The sequence below is a fragment of the Malaya genurostris genome, chromosome 2, assembly GCF_030247185.1.
Source record: "Malaya genurostris strain Urasoe2022 chromosome 2, Malgen_1.1, whole genome shotgun sequence".
In the NCBI taxonomy this organism is placed as follows: Eukaryota; Metazoa; Arthropoda; class Insecta; order Diptera; family Culicidae; genus Malaya; species Malaya genurostris.
In genome coordinates this window covers 329,531,303-329,556,458 of record NC_080571.1, presented here as the reverse complement: position 1 = coordinate 329,556,458, position 25,156 = coordinate 329,531,303, and the positions used below count along the sequence as shown (strand labels likewise).

Here is a 25,156-nt window from a genome sequence, read left to right as displayed (position 1 = left end):
TTATCATCCATAAATCAATTATACGATTTTACCGTACCGCAGGGTCTTCCATAAACGAAGAGCGCCACGAGTGCGCTGAGTTTAGATACTGTGAATATGGAAGTCACTACTAAGTAACTGCTGGTCAGTAGATGATTAGTCACTCGCATGAGGTAGGTCGTTGGTTGGTTTAAAACTGATTCATTGCTCGAATTGGCGGTATAAGAAATGTATTCTAAAGCGGGCTTCAGACGCGAAAGGCTTTTCAAATTATTCATTACTCCAGGATCACAGATCAAGTACTTTTTGTAATAGAATTGCTGGAAACTCCGAACCTCTTCCTCTCGAACCTCTTCCTCTTATTACTTAAATATCATCTTAGGTAATTCGCCATTAATTATGAAATCTACTCGGAAATATTATTTGAACCAAACGATTAACTTCTATAAATTATAAAATAAGATATTCTTTTCAGACATTTTGTTGATAATTTCATAAAGTATTTCGAGTTTGTTTGTTACATAATTGCTATTCTCATTTAGCTATTGGTTGAACTGATGATCGCAGCTGGAATCAGAACTAAGTCTTAAAAGGGTCCTTTATTAAATTGAAACTCCAATTATCTTTATGAAATGAAAAAGAAGTTTCATGTATGGAAGGTCACGACAAGCAAGAATGTTTTGAACTGGGACATTGAATAGTCTACCTTGAATACGCAAAGAATTTATTAGTTGAGATCTGACATCACCATACTCCACGTATGTCCAAACCACATGATCAATATCCTGATAACCTTCGCCACAAGCACAATGATTAGTCTCGGAGAGCCCAATTCGAAGGAGATGAGCGTCTAACGTGTAGTGATTGGACATGAGTCTGGACATCATACGAATGAAATCCCTACTCACATCCAGTCCCCTGAACCATACTTTTGTCGATATTTTAGGAATAATTGAGTGCATCCACCGACCAGATCACCTTTATCCCAAGAAGATTGCCAGCTGGCAAGTGTTCTTTGGCGAGTCGCGCTATAGAATTCGTTGAAGGCAACCGGTCTCTCATAAATTTCACCCTCAATAGCACTATGTTTGGCTAAACTATCGGCTTTTTTATTGCCTGGAATGGAGCAATGAGCCGGGACCCAGACTATAGTGATTAGATAATTATTGTTCAATATGTCGTTCAGGCACTGTTTTATTTTGCCCAAGAAAAACGGTTCATTCTTGCCAGTCATGTTTGAGCAAATGGCTTTAATTGCACTGAGACTATCTGTGAAGAGGAAATAATGGTTTGGAGATAATGTGACGATTACGCTCAAGCTATAATGAACTGCTGCTAACTCTGCTATATAAACAGATACAGGTTCTTGAAGCTTGAATGAGGCCGAAACATTATTGTTGAACATACCAAACCCTGTCGCTTCTTCAATTCGCAATCCGTCCGTGTAAAACATTTTCTCAGAGTCAATATGCCTGAACTTACTTGAAAATATTTTTTGGATTTCCATAGAGCGTAGGTGATCCACGCACTTTGCGTTGCATGGATGTGTCGAAAAATAAAGTTGAGTCAGGGACATTTAGGAGGCTGACACGGATAGGAATATATCTTGAAGGGTTTATTTTTCTGGGATATACTGTCATGCATCTTGTTTGAGACTGAAGCTCGACCAGCCTTTCGAAGTTATTACACCGAAACCTCCATTTACGAACTAAACGGGGGTTCGTAAAAAGAGGTAGTTCGTAAAAAAAGTTTACGTTATTTGGGATTTGGTTCGTAAACAAAGTTTACGTTATTTGGGATTTGGTTCGTAAAAAAAGTTTACGTTATTTGGAATTTACTTCGTAAAAAAAGTTTTGTGTGATTATTGTGGAAACCGCGCATCATATGTTTATTTTCGGAACGGATGTGAAGAGTAAGTGCAAGAAAATGATGTTTGGGTTCGTTTCAAAATCCAAGATGGCGGCTTCCGGTTTATTGAGATTGCCTAAAACCCCTAACAATATGGGTATCTTCGGAACGGAATTGATGAGTAGATGTCGGAAAACGATGTTTGAAGTGGTTCTAAAATCCAAGATGGCGACTTCCGGTTTCTTGATATTCCTTGAAAACCCTTACAATATGGATATTTTCGGAACGGAATTGATGAGTAGATGTCAGAAAACGATGTTTGAGGTAGTTTTGAAAATCAAGATGGCGACTTCCGGTTTGTTGATATTCCTTGAAAACCCTTGCAATATGGGTATTTTCGGAACGGAATTTATGAGTAGATGTCAGAAAACGATGTTTGAGGTAGTTTTGAAATTCAAGATGGCGACTTCCGGTTTATTGAGATTGCCCAAAACCCCTAACAATATGGGTATCTTCGGAACGGAATTGATGAGTAGATGTCGGAAAACGATGTTTGAAGTGGTTCTGAAATCCAAGATGGCGACTTCCGGTTTCTTGATATTCCTTGAAAACCCTTACAATATGGATATTTTCGGAACGGAATTGATGAGTAGATGTCAGAAAACGATGTTTGAGGTAGTTTTGAAAATCAAGATGGCGACTTCCGGTTTGTTGATATTCCTTGAAAACCCTTGCAATATGGGTATTTTCGGAACGGAATTTATGAGTAGATGTCAGAAAACGATGTTTGAGGTAGTTTTGAAATTCAAAATGGCGACTTCCGGTTTATTGAGATTGCCTAAAACCCCTAACAATATGGGTATTTTCGGAACGGGATTGATGAGTAGATATCAGAAAACGATGTTTGAGGTGGTTCTGACATCCAATGTGGTGTCATCCGGTTTCTTGATATTCCTTGAAAACCCGTACATAATGGGTATTTTCAGAACGGGATTGATGAGTAGATGTCAGAAAGCAATGTTTGAGGTGGTTCTTAGTTCCAAGATGGCAACTTTCGGTTTCTTGATATTCCTTGAAAACCCTTACAATATGGGTATTTTCGGAATGGGATTGATGATCAGTTGTCAGAACACGATGTTTGAGGTGGTTCTTGAATCCAAGATGGTAACTTCCGATTTGTTGATATTCCTTGAAACCCATTACAATATGGGTACTTTCGGAAAGAGATTTAAAAGTAGACATCGGAAAATTATATTTGAGATGGTTTTGAAATGCAAAACAGTGACTTCCGGATGATTATTATCTTTTGAAAGTTTTTGCCATTTTCCTTTAACTCTTTATTCCTTTAAAACACTAAACCGTTCCGAAAAATACCCATATTGTATGGGTTTTCAAGGAATATCAACAAACCGGAAGTCGCCATCTTGAATTTCAAAACTACCTCAAACATTATTTTCTGACATCTACTCATAAATTCCGAAAATACCTATATTGTATGGGTTTTCAAGAAATATCAACAAACCGGAAGTCGCCATCTTGGATTTCAGAACCACTTCAAACATAATTTTCCGACATCTATTCATTAACCCCGTTTCGAAAATATCCATATTGTAAGGGATTTCAAGGAATTTTAGCAAATCGGAAGTCGCCATCTTGAATTTCAAAACTACCTCAAATATCGTTTTCTGACATCTACTCATCAATTCCGTTCCGAAAATATCCATATTGTATGAGTTTTCAAGGAATATCAACACACCGGAAGTCGCCATCTTGGATTTCCAAAATACCTCAAACATCATTTTCCGGAATCTACTCTTTAAACCCGTTCCAAAAATACCTATATTGTAGTAGTTTCCATGGAGTCGGAAATCGCTTTCGATGAATGACAAAACCACTTTTAACGAAGTAGGTTCGTAAAAAAAGTTTACGTTTTTTGGAATTTGGTTCGTAAAAAGAGGTACGTAAAAAGAGGTTACGTATAAAAAGTGTTCGTAAACGGAGGTTTGGGTGTAATAACCAGGGGATTCAATAGTACTGTTGTTGTACCGTTGAATTCCACTATGTCACGTCAGTACACTTTCACAAAGTCACTATTTTCACAGTCGCTATTTATCCGAAAGTGTATCAAACGTTATAATACAGATACGTATTTCGGAATGTTATTTACATCCTTCTTCAGTATATCGGTTTTATAAGTTTATTGAAAGAATGCTGCAGTGAAGTTCCTTTTATACAAACGTAAGTAGGTAGAACCGTAAAGAGGTAAACCACAAAAGGAACAAAAAAATATTGAAAAGGAAAAATACAGGTTACAGAAAAACTGGAAGAGTTAAGTGTTTTCTATGTTTGTTTTTGGCATTAAAAATGCCTTACTCTTCACTATATGGGGCCGGGTGTCAATTAAAAGTTTCAAAAATAGTCGCGTAACCTTTTTTTTTTTTTTTTTTTTTTTAATAACTATTTATTGGAATATGAGTTAAAATTAAATTATTAAGATTTAAATTGGGTGTTCAGCCACAAGTGGTGACTTTTCAGCCCTGTTATATACAGGGTGATTTTTTAAGAGCTTGAGAACTTTTTTAAACAATAAAACGCATAAAATTTGAAAAATCTCATCGGTTCTTTATTTTAAACGTTAGATTGGTACATGACATTTACTTTTTGAAGATAATTTCATTTAAATGTTGACCGCGGCTGCGTCTTAGGTGGTCCATTCGGAAAGTCCGCTTTTTTATCGACAAATTTTGTTCAGCGAGGAGGCTCATTTCTGGTTGAATGGCTACGTAAATAAGCAAAATTGCCGCATTTGGAGTGAAGAGCAACCAGAAGCCGTTCAAGAACTGCCCATGCATCCCGAAAAATGCACTGTTTGGTGTGGTTTGTTCGCTGGTGGAATCATTGGACCGTATTTTTTCAAAGATGCTGTTGGACGCAACGTTACAGTGAATGGCGATCGCTATCGTTCGATGCTAACAAACTTTTTGTTGCCAAAAATGGAAGAACTGAACTTGGTTGACATGTGGTTTCAACAAGATGGCGCTACATGCCACACAGCTCGCGATTCTATGGCCATTTTGAGGGAAAACTTCGGAGAACAATTCATCTCAAGAAATGGACCGGTAAGTTGGCCACCAAGATCATGCGATTTGACGCCTTTAGACTATTTTTTGTGGGGCTACGTCAAGTCTAAAGTCTACAGAAATAAGCCAGTAACTATTCCAGCTTTGGAAGACAACATTTCCGAAGAAATTCGGGCTATTCCGGCCGAAATGCTCGAAAAAGTTGCCCAAAATTGGACTTTCCGAATGGACCACCTAAGACGCAGCCGCGGTCAACATTTAAATGAAATTATCTTCAAAAAGTAAATGTCATGTACCAATCTAACGTTTAAAATAAAGAACCGATGAGATTTTGCAAATTTTATGCGTTTTATTGTTTAAAAAAGTTCTCAAGCTCTTAAAAAATCACCCTATATATATATGATTTGGTTATTACCATGAAGACATCATTTGCTTCCGCAATTCTGAGATTTTTGTGTAGGGAAAATTCTAAACCTACTTGTATTGTGTAATGGGGAAAAGGAACTTATATACTAACTTACTAACTAATACGGAGAGCGAATCGATTCAATTGAAGATTGCATCGATTTTTGTCGGAATTTGCTTATAATATTATGTGACATTACATCTAATGGTTCTATATTTGTGAGTCTGTGTAACTCATTTGTACTAAACCAGGGAGGACGCTTCAGAATCATTTTCAGAATTTTATTCTGAATCCTTTGAAGCGTTTTCTTCCTGGTGGAACAACAGCTTGACCAAATTGGTACCGCATAAAGCATGGCTGGTCTGAAAATTTGTTTATAAATTAACAATTTGTTTTTTAGACAGAGCTTAGAATTTCTGTTTATAAGAGGATATAAACATTTAATATATTTATTACACTTTGCCTGGATTCCTTCAATGTGATCCTTGAAAGTGAGTTTTTTGTCATACGTTAAACCTAAGTATTTAGCTTGATCAGACCATGTCAATTCCAAGCCATTCAATTTGAGAATGTGATTATTGGTTGGTTTAAGAAAAGAAGCTCTTGGCTTATGAGGAAAGATAATTAATTGCGTTTTTGCTGCATTTGGTTTAATTTTCCATTTTGATAGATAATCACTGAAAATATTTAAACTTCTTTGTAGGCGACTGCAGATCACTCTTAGATTTCTACCTGTGGCTAACAGACTTGTGTCGTCACAGAATAGCGATTTCTGACAACCAACGGGTAGATTTGGAAGATCAGAAGTGAAAATATTATACAAGATTGGAGCTACACTCGAACCCTGCGGAACACCGGCTCGTACGGGTAGCAATTCAGATTTACAATTCTGATAGCTAACCTGAAGAGTACGATCAGTTAAATAATTTTGAATCATTTTGATCAAATAAATAGGAAACTGGAAATCGGACATTTTTGCTATTAAACCTTTGTGCCAAACACTGTCGAATGCTTTTTCTATGTCTAGAAAAGCAACTCCAGTGGATAACCCAGAAGATTTATTTGATTTTATCATGTTCGTTACTCTGACAAGTTGATGAGTAGTTGAATGTTCATGACGAAATCCAAACTGCTCTGGTAAAAAAATTGAATTCTCATTTATATGAGTCATCATTCTTAACAAGATAATTTTTTCAAAAAGTTTACTGATAGAAGAAAGTAAGCTAATTGGGCGATAACTTGATGTTTCTGCTGGGTTTTTATCAGGTTTTAGGATAGGAATTACTTTAGCGTTTTTCCATCATTTTGGGAAGTAAGCTAATGAAAAACACTTGTTGAAAATTTTAACCAGGAGTCTCAAGGCAACATCGGGAAGATTTTTAATAAGAATATTAAAAATTCCATCATTACCAGGAGCCTTCATGTTTTTGAGTTTCCTAATAATTGATTTAATTTCATCAAAATTCGTCTCAATAATGTCATCGTGTGATAACACTTGGGTTGCAATATGATCATATTTCAGTGAGACTTCATTTTCAATAGGACTCACAACGTTTAAATTAAAATTGTGAACACTCTCGAACTGCTGAGCAAGTTTTTGAGCTTTTTCACCATTTGTAAGAAGTATTTGATTTCCTTCCTTGAGAGCAGGAATTGGTTTCTGAGGTTTCTTAAGAACCTTAGAAAGTTTCCAGAAAGGTTTAGAATAAGGTTTAATTTGTTCAACTTCTTTAGCGAAATTTTCATTTCGCAAAAGAGTAAATCTATGTTTAATTTCTTTTTGTAAATCCTTAACTATGTTTTTCATAGCAGGATCACGAGAACGTTGATATTGTCGTCGACGAACATTCTTCAACCGAATGAGCAGTTGAAGATTGTCATCGATGATAGGAGAATTTAATTTAGTTTGAGCTTTGGGAACTGAAAGATTTCTAGCTTCGATAATATAATGATTCAAATTATCAATTGCTGTGTCGATGTCCGCAGAATTTTCTAAAATAGTTTCATGATCCACATGATTTTCAATGTGAGATCTGTAATCCAACCAATTAGCTCTATGATAGTTGAAAATAGAACTAATTGGATTAATTATAGCTTCGTTGGAAAGTCTGAATGTTACAGGAAGATGATCTGAGTCAAAATCAGCATGAGTAATCGGTTCACTACAAATGTGACTTTGATCTGTTAGAACCAGATCAATTGTAGACGGGTTTTTCACGGAAGAGAAACAAGTAGGATTACTGGGATGAAGAACTGTAAAGTAACCAGCTGAGAGTTGATTATGAAGTATTTTACCATTACTGTTATTTTGCCTACAATTCCACTGGACATGCTTAGCATTTAAGTCCCCTATTACGAAAAATTTCGGTCGATATCTTGTGAGTTTTTGCAAATCGCCTTTAAAGAAATTTAATTGTTCGCCGGTGCATTGGAATGGCAAATATGCTCCAGCGATGAAATAAATTCCATGAATGGTTTCAACTTCGATTCCCAAGCTTTCAATAACTTTAGTATTGAAAGAAGGTAAAATTCGATGTTTAATTTGCCGTTGGACAAAAATGGCAACTCCACCACCAATTCCAGTAAACCTGTCAAATCGATGAACCACATAATGTGGATTACTTTTCAATTTTACATTTGGTTTAAGAAAAGTTTCTGTCACAATGGCAATATGAATTTTGTGAACTTTGAGAAAATTATAAAATTCATCTTCACTCGATTTCAAAGATCGAGCATTCCAATTTAAAATATTCAAATAATTATTTAACATCACTGTTAAATTTTAAATTCATTATAATATTATTTGCAAATTTCCATCCGATTTGAAATGCTTCAAAAAGTGATGAAGTCGAATTCATTTGGATGATCATTTGAAAAAGTTGATCTTGTAGGTAGATCATTTTATTTTCAGTTATATCGCCTAAATCGACTTCATTTAAAGAAGCGAATGGCATTGAAGAATTATTTGTAGGTAGACTGCCATTAGAAGAAGGTGATTTGGCCGGTCTACCTATTAATAAATTGTTTTCGTTAGAAGAAGAACTGCAAGGCGGTCCTGTGTTTTGATTATTTACATTAGAAGAAATAGGAGATAGATTTCTACCTAATATACCAGCATAACTGACATTAGAAGAAGATGATGACGAGGTCGATCTACCTGTCAATAAATTGTTTTCGTTGGAAGACGAATTGGCAGGTGCCTTAGAAGAATTTTCAGGTATATTCTGTAAATTTAAGGTCGTTGATTTGACTTGTTGTCGAAGCGAACGAGCGTTTAAAATTTTTTCCCTGACAGGACATTTCAAATAATTGGATTTATGATTTCCATTGCAATTTGAACATGAAAATTTATCAGTGGTTTCATTCATTGGACAAACGTCTTTCGAATGCGATTTACCACAATTCAAACACCGTATATCCATATGACAATTTTTGGTTCCATGACCGAAGCCTTGGCAACGACGACATTGCGTTAAGTTAGCAATACGATTATGCCGTTTATAATGTTCCCAATGAATTTTAATGTGGGAAATGAAACGTACTTTTTCTAAAGTTTTCAAATTGTTTACATCACTTCGATTGAAGTGTATTAGGTAAAGTTCATGGGAAATTCCAGAGCGTGGTTTAGAAGTACCATTCGCTCTTTTTTTTTCATAAGTATTACTTGGGAAGGGGCAAAACCAAGCAATTCTTTTAGTTCATTTTTAATTTCATCAATACTTTGATCATTTGATAATCCTTTCAAGACAGCCTTGAAGGGTCTGTCTGATTTTATATCATATGAATAAAATTTATGAAGTTTTTCGGACAAATATCGAATAAGACGTTCGTAATCTTCCAATCCATCCACCAAGACTCGACATTCTCCTCTTCGTCCGATTTGAAATGAGACTTTTACTTCCGGGAGAAAAGTAGAAAGCTCAGTACGGAATGCTTTGAAGTCGGAAATCATCACCGTCACTGGTGGCATAGATTGATGTTTCTTCCCAGAACGACAAGCGTCCATTTTGCGAATTTTTGAAGAATTTTCTTCTATGTCGCTACAATCGGATTCAGGAAGAATCTCGTAAATATTGTTAGACGGCATAGGATCAACGGAAGGGAAATCCGTCCGTTGTCTTTTATTTTTACATTCAGATTCTATAAGATCGTGAATGTTATTAGAAAAATGTTGAATAACGGATTGTGATTTATTCCGTATTGAATTATTTTTAGCCTTAGGCTTGTTGCCTTTCCGGTTGGACGCAGGCATTTTTGAAATTAATGAAATTTTAAATTAAATTAACTAGGCTAAATTAGTCTTCGATTAGACTCCTAGCTAGCCTTAAAAAAGGCTGATTAATTTCTTAGTCACTCTAATATCACTCTTTGTATCACTTAGTCACTCTAATATCACTCTTTGTATCACTTAGTCACTTAGTTAGTGATTCAGGTAGCCTTGAAAAAGACTGAATCCTTGAATCAATGAAACTCTAGGTAGCCAGAAAAAAATTCCAGGAGCCAAGAGCTATACGCGTGCGGTGCGAACGACTGTTCAACACCGACTGAGTCGCGTAACCTTTTTGTGTCATAATTTTGAACGTTAATAACTCGGTCATTTGTTGATGGATTGTTATAATTTAACAACCAATCGATTCGGAAACTTTTAACTTAAACATGTATGACGACGTCGTTTCAATATTTCAATAGCATACTATTGAAAAAATGGTTGGAATCGATCTATGTTTTCATCCGCCAATCCCTGTTGGGCAAAATGACGTCAACTTCTTGTTCGGCATAGGAGGCTTTGCATAGGATTTCTTTGCCTAGTTGATGTTTGACTGTGAATGAAACAAGTAGCTTGTCCAGTGAGCTGATGACTGGATTGTATATGCGTTCACTCGCTGGGTTGTCGCTTTTGCATTATGGGTTGGTGAAATTTCCTGCTGTCTGCGCAACACCGTGTTCGCTTGAGTATCTTATATATCATCTAGCTATTGAAGAACCGAATCAGCGTGGTTACCGATTCTTTTGAAATATCCCATGTATTTAGCAAATTTTTGGTCGATTTTGCCATTAAAAATGCTTTACACTTCGCTTCCCGAGGCTGGGTGTCAATTTAAAACATGTCAAACTAATCGCGTAACTTTTTTCTGTCATAATTTTGAGCGCTTGTAACTCAGTCATTTGGTGATGGATTTATATAATTCAACAAACAATCGATTCGGAAACATTTAACTTAAACTTATGAGACAACGTCATTTGAATATTTCAATAGCATACCATTGAAAAATTGGTTTGTATTGAGTATTTTATTTTGGTTCTCTGGTAACTATCAGGCCAATTTAGAATTATCGGCAACAGATTTTTTGGATCTAATTTGCAGCGCTTGTTCCTCGATGATTTGTTAATGGATTTTCCTCATTTAAATGATTCCAAAGCTACAATATTGTAAGCTTAAAAATGTTTTAATTTGTCAACGGATCAGTTTGCATACTTAAATCTCTATTCCTATACGAACAAAACGTGACAATGTGACTGTACAAGTTGTTGTCCCACCAGGAATTAAACGCTTCAAAAGATTCGAAATTAAATTCTGAAACTTATCTAAAAGCGGTCTCCTCGGTTTATTAGTATAAATGAGTTCCACAGGCTCACATATACAGTACAATCAGATGCAATATCATATAGTATCAAAGATAAACTCAAGGTAAGTTTACATGTATCGTTTGAATAAGAACCCTCGTAGAATTTGGTTTGCCGCCAGTTTCAGTTCAATTATTATTTGCTTCAAAAGAATAAGCGTCTGATGGCTACACGCGCTGTAACTGTGACAATGTCCATTCATGTGTTAATAACATCAAGTAACAATATGAACAAAATTTCGGAATTTCGTTGCGTATCCATTCCGTATATTCCTAATATGCCAAAGCGAAAATCAATGTAAGTAACTAAATATTTTATTTTACTGAGATTACTGGTACAACATTCTCTTGGATCGATTAACTGTTTATAAAATTAATAAGTTCACCCAGTGAACGACCATTATTAGGTTAAAACTGGGGGTAAATAATCGAATCAAATTAATAAGTTTGTACGTTTCTCGAAAATTATCATCATAAAATAAAATAGTTTCATTCAGGTTTAAATCTTTAGGTTGTTTTTATCTAAAATTGAACTTTAAAGTAACTGTGAAGTGTAGTGAAGTTTATCGTATCATCATCATTATCATCTTTATTTTTGTATTTATTATGAAGACCCTAGAAACATTTCATTTTTAATGCTATTGTGCTCGGTCGTGTCTTGAATACAACCCTCTAATTTTTTTTCTTGGATATGGGTAGTAACTGGAAAAGCCAAGAAGATCTATTCCCTTGGTCTCGGTTTAATAACGAGATGGAGTTATTTTTGAATATTTCTAATGTTTCTGCTGAATCTAATTTCCATGGATTGGAAATTTGTCTTAAGATTTTTATGTCATTAGTAGTGAGTTCATGATCTTCAAAAAAGGCATGTTCTGCTACTTTTGACTTGAAGTGATGTGGTAGTCCCTTTTCCAATTCTTTGGATGCTTTCGCTATTTCTGAGATATGTTCCTTGAAACGAATGTCTAGTGTTCTCTTTGTTTGTCCGATGTATATTTTATCGCAATGAGGACACGAGATTTTGTATACCCCAGACTTTTTCAAATTCTCTGTAGGATCTTTTGTAGAACCTAGTAAAGTTTTCAATTGGTAGTTCATACTGCTGAACACTAAATCTAAACCAAATTTTTTTGAGTTTTGATTTCAATGGGTGTGAAATATTTCGATTGAAGTCCACCGATATTCCTTTAAAATTTTCAGAAGGGGGGGTCAAAGTTGTAAGTGATTGTTTTTTATCGAAGATGGTTTGAATTGTATGCTCTGGATATCCATTGAACTCTCCAATTTCGAAATAAAGTTTTTCTCTTTTATCGCAGCATCTTTTCTAAGGGGCAAGGATAGCATTCTGTGAATCATATGGTAGAATGCTGCCATTTTGTGTTGATGGGAATGATTAGAAGTATGGTATGACACGGTCCGTATTGGTTGGCTTCCTATATATTTCGAAAGTTAAGGATTTTGCCTCCAGGACAATAAGAATATCCTAGAAAGGTAAACTGTTGTGTTTCTCTTCCTCATAGGTGAATTTAATATTTTTATGTAAATTATTAATTATTTCTAAGAAGTCTGATAAATCGTTGCGTTTGAAGATGCAAAATATATCATCTACGTATCTCCACCAGCGATTAGGTAATAATCCCTGCTTATTTAAAAGTTCTTCAAGGTTTGCCATAAATAATTCACATAAAAACGGGGAGAGTGGATTACCCATTGGTGCCCGTTGTAATTGTTTATAAAAATCCCCTCTGAATTTGGAATAATTTACATCCATGCAAAGCCGAGGTAGAGTAAGATAAGACCGTACTTTGCATTTCCATAAACTACTACTATTTTGTTGAAGTGACCAATCTTCCAACAGATTGATTGAGTCCTTTACTGGGACACTTGGGAATAAGGCGGTTACATCGAATGATGCCATTATTTTGTCTTCTTGGATTTCACCAGAGTTTTGAAGTTGAGTCGTAAATTCTTGTGTGTTGGGGACTGATCTACTGAAAAATTTTTTTGGCATAGAATGGAATTCTTTTACTAGCCATTTGGCGATTTTTTGGGTAGGGGCTCCCACTTAAGAAATAATTTCCCTTATTTCTTTACCAGGTTTGTGAACCTTTGGTAGTCCTTTTATTTTGGATAAAGAGAGGTTAGAAACTTTGAGACTACTGAGATTGATATCGAAGTTTGGGTTGCATTCATGAAGAGTTTTATCTGCTTTTTTATAATATCTGAAAGGGGCTCGGCTCTTTGTTTCCTATAAGGGCCGTCATTGATTTTTTGGATTATCAGATTGTCATAATCTTCTTTGTCCATAATTACCACTTTGTTTCCCTTATCAGCCTTAACATAAAATACAGGCTTTTCCCGCAATTGTTTCACTAGTTCTTTATCACCCATATTTTGTTGATTTTTCAATGAAGTATTTTTAATGATATCAGCTACAATAGTTCTGGCATCAATAATTTGAGAAAAAGAAAGATTACAGTTATTTAGGCCTTTTTCTACGTCTATAATAACTTGTTCGAGGTTTACTTTAGAAGAAATTGCATAATTTAACCCAAGATTGAGAAGTTTTGTTTGTTCGTTGGTAAAATTCTGAGATGAACGATTTATTAAGAAGTCTTCTGAAAACTGTATCCGAGGATTTGGGGGTTGGCGTGTGGAATTTTTGAAACGTAAATTTTCGAATTTCTTCTGAAGAAGAATTTTTTTTCGCTCAGATTCGCAATGTTCTGCAAATTTATCTTTGTTTAGGAAAATTTCGAAACCTTGAAGATATTGTTTCGCTAATTTTAAATGAAGATTATAACATTCCAAAGTTTTCACGTTCAGAATGCTAAACAATTTTTTAGTTTTCTCTTTCAGAATTTCGTGTTGAATTTTATTTTGAATATTTTTAGAAAAAGATCTCTCACCCTTTACCTTGCAGCATGTGGGAGTTAATCCAAATCTACTGCATTTTTTTTTCAAAAATGCAATGTCTCTCGATATTCCCACAATTTTCTTTCTTAACTTAATAAACCGGAAAAATAGTGACTGTAAAAATAGTGACTTTGTGAGAGTGTAATGACGTGACATAGTGGAATTCAACGGTACAACCACAGTACTATTAGTGAGAATATTCTACTAACAGCTCAAACAGAAATTTAGGAACTTTCAACGGTTTTTTGGCGTCTTATCTTTCAAAATTCACCCTGTGGAAGAATGGGCAAAACTTAATCTGTTTATTTGTTTATTTAGGAGTAAGGGAAAAGCCCACTGGAACTGAGATTCCTTCATACTCCTTCTCCAACAGGCATAAAACCTCAACTCATCTGTTATATCAACAGAACGCTAACGGTAGTCACGTATATTTATATCGCCATTAAAATAGTCAAATTAATAAAGTTAGCAGGAATCTAATAAATAGATTTGTGACAGTATTGCGAAATATCAGTTTGATACTACGGTGCCCAAACAACGACAGCGTACTCAAGGGTTGAATGAACTAATGCGCTGTATAATGATTTCAAGCAATATATGTTGTCGAAATTTTTTTGCAATACGAAAAATGAGTGCCAACATCTTAGATGATTTTGAGATTGTTCTACATGACCTTTGAAATTTAATTTAGAATCCAGTAACACTCCTAAATCCTTGATTGATGACTCCCGTTTTAGGACCGTTTGCGAAGTAGTGAAATCATACGTCATCGTTGTTCTTTTGTGAGAGAAAGAGATGACGGAAGATTTTGAAGCATTTAGCACCATCCTGCTAACGTTGCATCAATCAAATAATACATTTAATTGAGACCGCACGAAACCGATGTCATTGGGATTCTTGATGAGATGAAATAGTTTAAAATCATGGGTAAAAGATAGTTTCATGCACTTCAACGAAAAATTCAAATCATATCGATATATTGGAAATATAAACGGCCCCAGATGGCTTCCTTGTGGGATTCCGTAACATGCGTTAAATGATTAAGTAACACAGTCACCTATTTTCACTGACATATTGCGACCCGTCAGGTATGATTCAAGCCAATTAAGGAGTGATCCGCTGAATCCTAGACTATCAAGCTTGGCCACTGCTATCTGGTGATTAATCTTGTCGAAAGCTGCAGAGAAATCCGTGTAAATAGCATCTACTTGATGTTATGCTTGCAATGAGCGAATGATGCAAGACGTATATGAAACGAGATTTGTGGACGTAGATCATTTTGGCATGAACCCATTTTGAGTATCACATATAGATGACGGACCCTGTACTTTTGTCCATTTTGATTTAAAAGATACGCTTCCATTTCTTGGAATTATGGGAGAAAAGCTTATCTTTCCAGCTGGCTTGTATGGTGACAGATCGAATCTATACCTTTAGAAAATCCAAACTTTTGTTCTGGTATAAAATAAATAATTGTGTGCTCTCTTTTGTCTTTCAGGATGAGAACCGTTACCACGAGGACATCTTCGGTATTACCCTGCGAACGGCTGAAGTCCACAACAAATCGCGTGCGACCGCTCGAATTCGGATGGCATCACAACCTTCCTAGGTTTTTAACCAAGAAAAAACTTCACCATAAAAAGTCCAATAATAGAAAAAAATTAAAGCACCAATTTTTATTATCTATACGGTTGCTAAACATAATGACTCATCCTTCAGATGGCGAGACAGTCAAACAGTTTCCATGAAATGACGGTCAGACATGAAACAGAAGAACAACGTAATTATTGTCACTACCATTTGATTGCGCGTGTAAGATTCGAATGTCAACATATTGTAACATAGCTTTCCTATATCAACTATAAGTGTTCCGTTTTGAATATGAGAGTTTATAAAACACCAAATCAAGTTCGATTTATCGTTGAAAAAATTTGGTTAGAATTTCAACAGGCAGTCTTATTATGCATTCCTTTATGCAGGTACTGATGAACTGGAAGAAGATCCAATAAATACCTTAATGATTTAGCTTTACTCATTCAAAACACATAGGAAGCAAGAACGTGCAGTATATCATTAATTCATCACAGACACCATCCCTGTGACAACAATACTGAAGTTTGTATCGGTGGCTACTTGCATTATTTTGTCCCAAAGCTCAATTAATCATTTTTGTTGTGCAGTTCTTTCTTTAAGTTTATTTACCTCTTCGTCAAGAATTGCTCTGGAATCGAAGCCAATACTATGACACATTTAAATTACTTCTTCGGTAGGCACATCCCGAGAGAAAGGTGTCTTCTAGCGCAAACAATGAATAATAAATTGATTGTATTTTCTCCGGAGTAAACGAAATAGCATCTGGGCACGCAATGGTCGGCCTAACTTAAGGTTCTTCAATGAAATGTATTTAATCTCGGTGAAATAATAGACGCCAACGAGATTTAGTTGGTCAAAAAACCGACATGAAATACAGACCAATATAAAATTAGTGATTTTATTTTAATCTGGTGCCAGTAGAAAATCACACATTTGGTTGCCTGAATAAATCGTAGCAGGCTTGAGTTTGGGAAGTAAATGCCTGAAAATCTTATCGCGAAACTCAAGCTTGCTGCGTTTCATTCATGCTGCTCAATGAGCCGTAGCTTGGTTTTGAGAGAATTCTGTGTGAACGAATGTTCAATTTTTTTCGGGGCAGGCTTTCGAGTAGTAAAACCAAATACAAATTATAATACGGATTACTCCGGCAAATTTTCGAGGACACGTTTTGCGTTATGCGGTACACTATCAGGGTGCACTTTCAGAGTGACAAAGAACTTTAGTGAATTTTCTGGATAACTGGCAATGTAATGTATTTGGTAAAACTTCCTTAAAAATCTTCCAAAAAATATATCTCGGCTGGTCCAACTAATGTGGAGTCTTTGGTAATGTTGTAGAAGCTATGTTAAAAAAGTATATACTGATAAAAATTTGTTTCACTTTTTTCCAAAATTAGGCCTAAAAATCAATTTTCTTAGAGAGGTTTTTTTACAATTTTTTACAAACTGATGAATTTCACTGCACTCTAGCTTAAACAGAGAATTAGTTAACACAAAAGCTATAATTTTTCTAAAATATCATAAGTAGATTTTGGAAAATTATTTCCAATTGCTCTCAAAGCCAATTTGAGCTTGTTAAGACGTAGAGCCTTGTTTTGAATTTATTTATTTTTTTTTATTTATCTATTTCTTTCCATCTGACCTGGATTGATCTCAATGGAGTTTTTGGTGGAGTGGGAAAAGCCCATTTGAAATTCATCAAATGCGCGTAAAAACCCATCATCTTTTTTAACATTTTACATATTTGTTTACATAGTTACAATTCAAAAACATTAGTCTAACGAATACAAACATTGTCCAGTGCTAAAAAATAATTAAGTTCAACTTATATTCTATCAGAGTCTCTTAAGCCTATTCTTGAAAACAACACTAGATACACAAAAGTCAAAAAGGTCGTACACACTATTGAAAACATTGCACATTGCTCTAATCGGTTCGTTCTGGCCATATTCCGTTCTTCGTAAGTCGAGTCGCAAGAAATTCCGCGCTCTTAGCGTTCTTGGAGGGACATTAATACATATTTGCGAGAGAATTTCAGGAGCATCAATTTCTCCATTCAGCAATTTCGCTATAAATACTGCTCTGAGTATATTTCGTCGTTTGTCTAGTGTGTCCATGTTGAGCAAACGACAGCGCTCAATGTATGGTGGAAGCTCTGACGGATTACGCCATGGCAGAGATCTGAGAGCAAATCGCAGGAATCGTGATTGTACTGCTTCAATTCTATTGATCCAAACACTGGCGTAAGGACACCAAATGTGCACTGCGGTTTCAAGGGTAGACCGTACTAACGCGTAATATAACCCTCGCAGGCAGTATGGATCAGTAAACTCTTTGGCGATCCTCATGATGAAACCTAAGTTTCTATTTGCCTGAGCAATTATATGCGAGTAGTGATGTCTGAAGGAGAGCTGAGAATCAAGAAGCACACCCAAATCTTTGAAAACAGTTACTCTTTCAAGTGTTTCCCCAGAAATAGAGTAGTTCCAGACTATCGGGCTTTTCTTACGTGTGAAAGAAATCACAGAGCATTTGGACACACTTATAGTTAAGAGGTTGAGATTGCACCATTCACAAAAATTGTTTAGGTGCTGCTGAAGTTCCATGCAATCAGCTGTCGATTGCACAACAAGAAACAGTTTCAAATCGTCCGCATACATAAGTCTGCATCCTGGTGGAATGACAAAAGAAATGTCATTAAAAAATAATGAAAACAGCAATGGTCCGAGATTGCTTCCTTGAGGAACACCTGATTCGTTAGCGAAGGTTTGTGACTCGACATTTCCTAGCTTCACTGATAAAATTCGGCCTACGAGATATGACTTAAGCCACTGAGAGAAACTAGACGATGCACCTAGACGCTCCAGTTTCGCAATCAAGAGCGTATGATTTACACGGTCAAACGCTGCTTTCAGGTCGGTATATATTGTATCTATCTGTGATCCAGTTTCAATGTTCTTAATACAAAGGGAACAAAATTGTGTCAAGTTAGTGATTGTAGATCTGCCTGGATAAAAACCATGCTGATCATTAGAGATATATGTCTTTGTTTCACGGAATAAAACGTTCCCCACTAAAATCTCCAACAGCTTTGATCCAGCACAGAGAGAGGTTATACCTCGGTAATTTGCAATATTTTGTTTATCTCCTTTTTTGAAGATCGGGAACATGTACGATTTTTTCCAGCATGCAGGAAACCGTGACTGCGACATTGATTGGTTGAAAATTAATTTGAGGGGCGCACACAATGATCTCGAACATCTTTTCAATACTATAGACGGAATTCCATCTGGCCCAGCTGATGTTGAGGATTTTAACTTACTTATTGCCGTCATAATATCCTCATCAGTAAATCGAATGTTTGCAATATTTATCACATTATATGGAACGTTTCGAAGGCATCGTTCCACCTGAGTTGAATTAGCCGAGTCTGTATTGAATACTCTCGAGAAGTGTTGTGCGAATAAGTTGCAGGTGCCTCTTAGAGTGTTCGATGTTTCATTTTCAAGGAACATGCTGGAAGGAAGTCCGTTTTCTTTGCGTTTGCCATTAACAAAAGACCAAAATTTCTTCGGATTTCGTTTCAGATTGGATTGAGTTTTTTGTACGTGCTTCGAGTAGAGATAGCGATTGTACGACCGATAATTGTTACTAGCTTGAGCAAAATCCCTCTTTGTTATTGGGTTTCGTCGATTGGAATAGTGCCGAAGTGCAGCTGCTCGTAACCTTTTAAGCTCACGTAGGTTTCTATTGCCCCAAGGTGGCTTTGGGCGAGGGCGGGGTGCGGGAACATGTACTAAGAAAAGGTCCCGCAAAACACAGGAAAATTTGTCTACAGCTGTATCCACGTCAGCAACATTATCCAGGAGAGAATCCCAATCGATAACACACAGTGCATTATTGAGTCCGGAAAAGTCAGTCTTCGAAAAGTTGAACAGCGTATCTTCAGACACATCGTCAAACCGCACAAGCCGAGGACAAGTCAAAGTGACAGAAAGCGGAGGATGATTTGCGTCAACGGCTACTAAAGGCTCAATTGCTTCAGTAGTGATGCAGTTCCTTGAATTTTCCTCGTTTACGAAAAGCAGGTCTAGCGTACGGTTGCGCATGTTAGTAACAGTGTTTTTTTGCACCATGTTCAGTAGCGACATTCCATCCAGCAAAGAAACGTTCGGCCTTGTCCAGGTTGATCCAGATGGATCAGGGATAGCAAAACCGGAATAAGTTTCCATCCAAACTAGACCTGGTTGGTTATAGTCCCCAAACAGTAAATGCACTGTGCTAGGATCTATAGATTGAGCGATGTCAAGTGCGGAGTCAATATGACTTTGAATAACTTCAACGTTATCGGCAGAATCGGGGGGAATATATACCACACCTACACATATGTCAGTATTATGGCTGCGAATGTTTACCCAAAGCTGTTCAAGAGCATGATTCAGAACAGATTTACGTTTGGACGAAAGCCGGTTGGAGACAGCAATAAGCACACCACCGCCGCGTTTTTTTTCAGCATTTACTGGATCCCTATCGTTACGGTACACCGTGTACATCGAGCCAAATAATTGAAGTGAATTAATTTCACTATTCAGCCACGTTTCAGTTAACACAATAACATCATATTCCACATCAGAAGCTGCAGTAAACAAATCGTCAATCTTCGTACGTAGCCCTCTAACATTCTGATAATACAATAAGATGTTTGATAAAACTGGCTGAGAGCGCGAACGAGACCGATTTGTGCTGGAATCAGGAAGGTAGTGAATGCTTGAACTGTACAAGGTACTATTGTACTTGCCGGCAGTGGCTGATTGGAAGACCTCATCTCCGCTCTCGCACTCAGGGCCGGGACGGCTGTCGAACGCTGGCTGCAGTGGCACGACTGAGGCGGGGGGGTCAAATTTGATCAGTATCTAACGGGGAAAGCAGATTTAAAAAATAACATGCAAATGCAATTATGTAATGAAAACCGCGAAAATGTTACCGCAGAGACAGGACTCGAACCCGTAGCCAGAGATGGCATTTCACCAGAGTGATACACGCTGGAGTCAGATTCTTGTCCACACCGAGGATGCAAAAAACAAAGCACCGCACAAAGAGGAAAGCGCACTTCTTCTCAGTGTCGAATAGACAGCATTTGAGTGTGTGCTTGTGGTTAAAGCAGCTGGCGCGAGTGAAACACATTCTCTTCGCATGAATCGCTCATACGCGCTCTCGTCTAAATACACCCAAGTGACCACTGGCGCGTGATGGTGAGCGAACACTTCTGTGAACTTCAATTAATAGAGAGTAGATCTGGCCTTGCTATGAAAAATTTGCAATGAAAACCGAAAATTTTGCGTTCCCCACGCTTCTTCTACGCAAACCATACACTAGAGTGCTCACCGGCGTGTACACTTCTGTGAAAGTATCTGCATCCACCTCAGAGAATTTATTAGCTAATGCTCTAGCACTTTAGTGCGATTCAGTGGAAGAGGTAAAAGGTAAAACAAACGCACTCATGATGCGTGCACACTTTATACAACAGTGGTGTATAAATGTGAAAGAGAAGAGCTCTCGTTGAAGTTCTCAGTGCGAGGGGAGAAATTTTGCTTGCTCTTCGTCACACAGAGGAGATAGACATCTCTGCCCGTAGCTAGCTATTAACCGGGAAAATTGTTTTGCCAATTAAACTACCCTGTATATGAAAAAACAAAAAAAGACAAGATCCAATTGACTAGAAGAACCAAGTATTCTTTGCTTAGCTTGGCCGCCACAGCATTCAATTACACACGAATTACACACAATTACCCAAAAAATAACACACGCCGCATCACAAGTCTATCTTCACTTCTGTTTTACTGTCAGATGTTGATTTAAGGTTTTTTTTTAGAGGTATGTAACCCATCAAATCAGCGAGAAATGGCAAAAAACATTGGACGAAAAAGTTGACTAAATGCAACCGTTCTCGAGATACGTCGGTTTTGAATAACATTGCTGAAAATTCTGATTTTTCTGTGGACTTCGCATGCTACTTACTTAGTATATAAGTAAATACACAAAGCATCCGAAATCTGAAGAAAAAATCAGAATTTTCAGCAATGTTCTTTAAACATATAATTAAATAAGAAGCTTTTTTTCTGGAAAATGTTTATGTTAAGAATTTAAACAATTTTAAACAGTCGCCTTGTTACAGATTACTTACTGTTTCATAGTACCTTCAATATTTTTAAAGCCATTGAAGTTCTAAAATGTTGCCCTCTCTTGAATAGATATTCCGTTTGAATATTTTTTCCATTAGGCTGTTGCTTGGTATTTTCATATTCATTGTAGTTGTATTGGAAGAGAAAAAATAAAGCTAGTTGTTCCTCCTTTCGCATTTGAGCCCAATCGAATAGTTTGTTTGTATTTTTGATATATTGTGATTGGATTGTAGATATGTACCGCACATTGGTGCATAATTTAAGAAATAATTACCTAAGTTTGAGTGAGACAACTAGTGAACATTATTCTTCAATTGCTCGAAATTTTATTTTAGATCTGAATATCATGTAGCATTATCTGGAACCGGTTATACTTTCCTTTTGCTAATTTATAGCCATTAGTTCGTGATATTGTTGTTTTGTCCTTCATTTTTGCATTTTAACCCACTATTTTATACGATAATTTAAAAAAAACTCATGAGATTTGATACAGTTAATAGTTTTTACACTACCTTTCATTCTGTCCAACCGAGAGGAAACATGGTAAGAGGGTTAGGTCTAAATGGAAAATGAACTATAATGAGCAATTTTGCCGCATATCCAGTGTTTATAAAAATAAGAAAGTAAAAATTACTTAAAATTGTGACTTAGATTTTTTTGTTTTTGTTTCATCTCACGAAGCATGAAAGTCAATAGAAGCAACAAATCATTTTGTGCTGAAGGTATACATATGTTTGCTTCCTTCCTAACTTGCATTGTTTCCATGACATTTTGCCCGAACTTGTCGAAACTCAATAGGGTCAATGGGGTAATACAATCGACGAGGGTCAATAGAACTACACTGTTACCGCCAACTGCTTCACGATTACTCATTCGACTTTTTCAATGGATCGTAAGGTACATTGTATTCTTTGATCTAGAGATAATGAAGATTATCAATTTTGACAATTTACCATTTTGCCCCAGTTAACCCTACTCTTTCAGAAAAATTTGCTTCTAAGTTAAACACACTCGAAAAAAAACAAGCTAACGATTGTATTTTACGTTATTTTAAATTTGCAGCAATTCAAAAACGACTCTATTTAGCAAAGCTTTGTCGTGCCTTTTTGCATTGAAAGTTTTGCATACTTCATCAAATCTGATTGAAAAACATTTGATAAAAATAATTCACTGATACTCAAAAATTTACCTTGTATGAAAAGCGATACATTTTTTCCCGATTTTCTTCTCGGTCTTGACTAACAGCGCAACAAATTTTCTTGGGTTTTCAGCTAAAACATTTTAAAAAATAAAAAAACGAAAATACATGTGCTAAGAAAATTGAGTTCAAATTCTAAAATACGCTGTGTTAGAAACATTGTTAAAGACACTAAATCAATCGGATCCATCGTTTCTGGAAAAGATTTTGTTTTATTTTGAAAAACTTTTTTTTGTTTAGGCTCTTCTAAGACTAGAGTCAAAATGCTACACCATTAAGAATACTAATGAAAAATTTAAGACAGATCGAAAAATATTAAAGTTAAATTTGGATAAAATAATTGTCATATCAGATGGAACCGCTCCGATAAAATGTCGTACGAAATATTTCGACTTTGAACCGAATCGTACAAGATAACATTTTATAATAAGTAATTTGATATATAATAACATGATTCGGTGAAATGACCCTTTCGGAAAAAAAACAACTTACAGCAATTGACCAGTTGAGCTTAGCAGGTGAACTATCACTTTAGCTTGAATTGCTTAGCACTGACGAGTCGAAAACGAAACGTAAAGAATATTATTTTTTCGTGAATACATTAGGTCTTATGAACTATGGTTTTCGGAACACCCTGTAATGATGGTGGACCACCAGTAGTTACGCCAAGGCACATCGTTTAAGTTATAACTAGGCCACATTCGACCACAATAAGAAAGCGGAGTGTCTTTGTTTTCGCCGCGATTATTTTAAGTGTCATTATTTAAAAGAATTTGAATTTAGCTACTAGAGATGGTCGGATAAGCATTTTTTCAAACCTGAATCCGACCTGTACCCGATCGAAAATAAAAAAAAAACTTTTCACCGTACCCGACCTGACCCGAGATTAATTTTCCTTCCAAACCCGAACCCGACACGTATCCGATAAAAAATAAAAATCTGTACCCGTACCCGACCCGAACGCCCATATTTTATCGCTAATATTCTTAGCGATTTCCCTTTTTTAATACAGTTAGTGAACAAAATCGATTTTCGCTTTTCAGTTGTTACCCCTGAGGTGAAATTCTACTCCTTTCTAAGGATATTGTTTAGACCAGACTAGTAATAAATTGAAGCTCGGCAGCTGTCATAATAAGTCGTAGTCTTTTTTGCACAGAACCTCAAAGGTGTACATCAAAAATATATTTTTCAAAACTGTCAAAAACGACCACCGATAGAGGATGATGAACGATTGAGACTGTCACTTTTGTTAACTTTATTTTTATTGCTACAGTGGAGAAGAGTGTCGTACAGAAACCGCACGATTAACTGTCAGGTTTTCAGGCACTGCCTGGTATTTTTAATTTGGGATAAAAAGTTTGGAAATAAGTGCATATCTTCAATACTGTAATACGAAAATCAAGTCGAACTTGCTTGCAATGAAATTAAAAAATACAACAAAACCAAACACAAAACACAAATAATCGAAGAGACTTTAAATCTAGATGTGAAGAACTATTTTCGACTATTTATACTAGTAGTTGGAATGGATAAATCCTTTTTAAATAGTTACCTTCTTTCAGCAATCACAATTAAATTCAACCACATACTATTCCATAAGCATAATCAAATGTAAATAAAAAAAAGTATTGCTGCAATATTACAGATATACAAAAGTTCATCTTATATAGCGAAGGAACGCAAACAAATAAACTTTTAATCTATTCTCACAGTTCGTCATGTGCTCGTTTGAATTATTATGATCCGATAGTCTCATAGTTCTTTCTTGTAGTTTACTCGAGATATTTTATTTCAGGATTCGCAATTACCAGGTGTTAAAATTTCAACTTTAAGTGTGTTTTAATATGTAAGAATGTGAACAGGCTACAAATACTCAAGCTTACTTTACTTTAATGGTACCAATCCCGGTGTTGTCTACTTTGTACAGATACTGATTCATGCTCTTGTTCAATTCTTCACTTAACTAACGCTCAAACACGTTAAATGCTCGAAAATCTGTTTATTTAGATTTTGTATTCAATTTCGGATCTTTACTCATCGTAAACTTATATATTTACTTTACATTATTTTTATTCTTTAAGTTTAATTTTAGTATTAAATTAAATCACTCAGGTAGAATGAGTTGCGCGAAATCGCTTCGAAGTGGGTTTGACATTCCTCCAACAGTAACCGCTCATCGGTAGCCGGGTGTGCTTAACTCGGCTTGGTTGTTCGATCCTGGAAGTGATAATCTGATCTACCCTGCGATGTTTCCGGGTCGATTCACGTAATCCCGACGTAACCTTTCCCAACAAGATTGGTGGACATTATCGAATACATTCTGCCAAGTAT

General features: G+C 36.0%; 1 protein-coding gene across 2 annotated transcripts in view; it reads left to right on the top strand.

The window, feature by feature from the left end:
• Positions 1-24,539, top strand: part of LOC131431498 (nitric oxide synthase) — a 235,662-nt gene extending 211,123 nt beyond the window's left edge. For both annotated transcript variants that reach the window (XM_058597255.1, XM_058597254.1), the window contains one exon: positions 15,352-24,539. In XM_058597255.1, the coding sequence (XP_058453238.1) occupies positions 15,352-15,462 (111 nt within the window). In that variant the 3' untranslated portion in view covers positions 15,463-24,539. The remainder of the gene's footprint in view (positions 1-15,351) is intronic.
• Positions 24,540-25,156: the final 617 nt, after the last annotated feature.